This window comes from Palaemon carinicauda, chromosome 16 (genome assembly GCF_036898095.1).
Source record: "Palaemon carinicauda isolate YSFRI2023 chromosome 16, ASM3689809v2, whole genome shotgun sequence".
Classification (NCBI taxonomy): Eukaryota; Metazoa; Arthropoda; class Malacostraca; order Decapoda; family Palaemonidae; genus Palaemon; species Palaemon carinicauda.
In genome coordinates this window covers 123,719,398-123,721,897 of record NC_090740.1, presented here as the reverse complement: position 1 = coordinate 123,721,897, position 2,500 = coordinate 123,719,398, and the positions used below count along the sequence as shown (strand labels likewise).

Genomic DNA, 2,500 nt, shown 5'->3' with positions numbered 1-2,500 from the left:
ACATGACCTACGACCACGCACCACATAACATGCCCTACGACCACGCACCACAAAACATGACCTAACGACCACGCACCACATAACATGCCCTACGACCACGCACCACAAAACATGACCTACGACCACGCACCACATAACATGCCCTACGACCACGCACCACAAAACATGACCTACGACCACGCACCACATAACATGCCCTACGACCACGCACCACAAAACATGACCTACGACCACGCACCACATAACATGCCCTACGACCACGCACCACAAAACATGACCTACGACCACGCACCACATAACATGCCCTACGACCACGCACCACTTAACATGCCCTACGACCACGCACCACATAACATGCCCTACGACCACGCACCACAAAACATGACCTACGACCACGCACCACATAACATGCCCTACGACCACGCACCACAAAACATGACCTACGACCACGCACCACATAACATGCCCTACGACACGCACCACAAAACATGACCTACGACCACGCACCACATAACATGCCCTACGACCACGCACCACAAAACATGACCTACGACCACGCACCACATAACATGCCCTACGACCACGCACCACAAAACATGACCTACGACCACGCACCACATAACATGCCTACGACCACGCACCACAAAACATGACCAACGACCACGCACCACATAACATGCCCTACGACCACGCACCACTTAACATGCCCTACGACCACGCACCACATAACATGCCCTACGACCACGCACCACAAAACATGACCTACGACCACGCACCACATAACATGCCCTACGACCACGCACCACTTAACATGCCCTACGACCACGCACCACATAACATGCCCTACGACCACGCACCACAAAACATGACCTACGACCACGCACCACATAACATGCCCTACGACCACGCACCACAAAACATGACCAACGACCACGCACCACATAACATGCCCTACGACCACTCACCACATAACATGCCCTACGACCACGCACCACAAAACATGACCTACGACACCGTAAAAACAAACTACTTAGTAAACTTTAAAAAAAAAGATTGCAATCCACGCTTACTTTAAATACCATTATATTTACAAACATATCAGCATTAGCTTATGAAAAGAACGCAATAACTACACTAATGGTGGTGAAAGGGTTTGTGTAGCGCCATGATCAGCAAAGCTGTACTAGTCAGGGTCACCCATACTATGTTGGTTTGCTGTGAGTGATCAGACTAAAGTCTCCCACAATCGCCAATGCACAGTGGCCAGCGTGGTGATGAAAATTGGCTAAGCCCCATATATTTTCCAGGTAGTAGTAGTAGTAGTAGTAGTAGTAGTAGTAGTAGTAGTAGTAGTAATAATAATAATAATAATAATATTGTAAATTACCGAAATAGATTAAATTTACCACAAATGCTTCCTTACATGAAGCCATTGAGTAAAGGAAGAGGATAAAAAAAAAAAAAAAAAAAAAAAAAAGAGGCAAATTTTTAATCAGTTCAAAGCGTCATGTAATCATTACATAAGAATAAAAAAAATGCTAGAAAAGTTCCCCCAAGCAATATCGAATAACAGATGCACAATAACCCACCATCACCCTCCCAAAAGTCAGCAATAGTCAGTTTTGTTCACAGTTTAGTCATTGATATGCAAGTTATTATTCACCAGTCCCTTTTATTCGAAATGGATGCACGCAAAATACTGCCACTACTCGTCCATTTATCTATTTCTTTAGCGAATACCAGATTGTCGAGAAATGAGACTATATATATATATATATATATATATATATATATATATATATATATATATGTATATATATACACATATATATATAGAGATACACATATATATACATATATATATATATATATATATATATATATATATATATATACACATATATAGAGATACATATATATATATATATATATATATATATATATATATATATATACTGTATATATACATAATAAATATACATACATACATACATATATATATATATATATATATATATATATATATATATATATATATATGTGTGTGTGTGTGGGTGTGTGTGTGTATTTATTATGTACAGCTGCTTCCATCTTTTATTTTTAACCTCAAGACTATCGTAGATGGAATTCTTTTTAATCTGGATGCCTTCAATTATCGGTTACTTGCTTTAATATCAAATGTTTGTAATGTTTGATGACTATAATTACAACCCTGGGGTCCTTTTCAAGGATAAAACTTTGGGCTCCACAAACCTCCTTGGGGCTAGTATAACACATGAGAAGATATATGGGCAGCTCCTTTCATTGCTAAAACTGTAAAGCTTTTTAGTACTATAGACTCTCATATCTGAATACTATTTACTATCACCAATGTTGAATCAGGATGAATGCATAGCTCGATGCACATTTTAGATTCGGGACTGCATAGTTCTTGAAAAGTAAGCTTACATTCATTTTGATCCTATTTGTAATGGTACATACCTAGATTGTTAAAGCAGAG

The 2,500-nt window shown here is 39.4% G+C and overlaps 3 protein-coding genes across 5 annotated transcripts in view; 2 read left to right on the top strand and 1 right to left on the bottom strand.

The window, feature by feature from the left end:
* LOC137655537 (uncharacterized protein PFA0635c-like) overlaps window positions 1-65 on the top strand; it is a 1,224-nt gene extending 1,159 nt beyond the window's left edge. The window contains exon 1 of the mRNA XM_068389434.1: window positions 1-65. This exon is cut by the window's left edge and continues 1,159 nt beyond it. Within this exon, the coding sequence (XP_068245535.1) occupies window positions 1-65 (65 nt within the window).
* Window positions 1-2,500, bottom strand: part of LOC137655847 (octopamine receptor beta-2R-like) — a 605,153-nt gene that overhangs the window by 264,449 nt on the left and 338,204 nt on the right. The gene's annotated exons all lie outside the window — the stretch shown is intronic.
* LOC137655536 (uncharacterized) lies at window positions 85-492 on the top strand. Its single transcript, XM_068389432.1, has one exon. It carries the CDS (start codon window positions 85-87, stop codon window positions 490-492), a length of 408 nt encoding a protein of 135 aa, XP_068245533.1.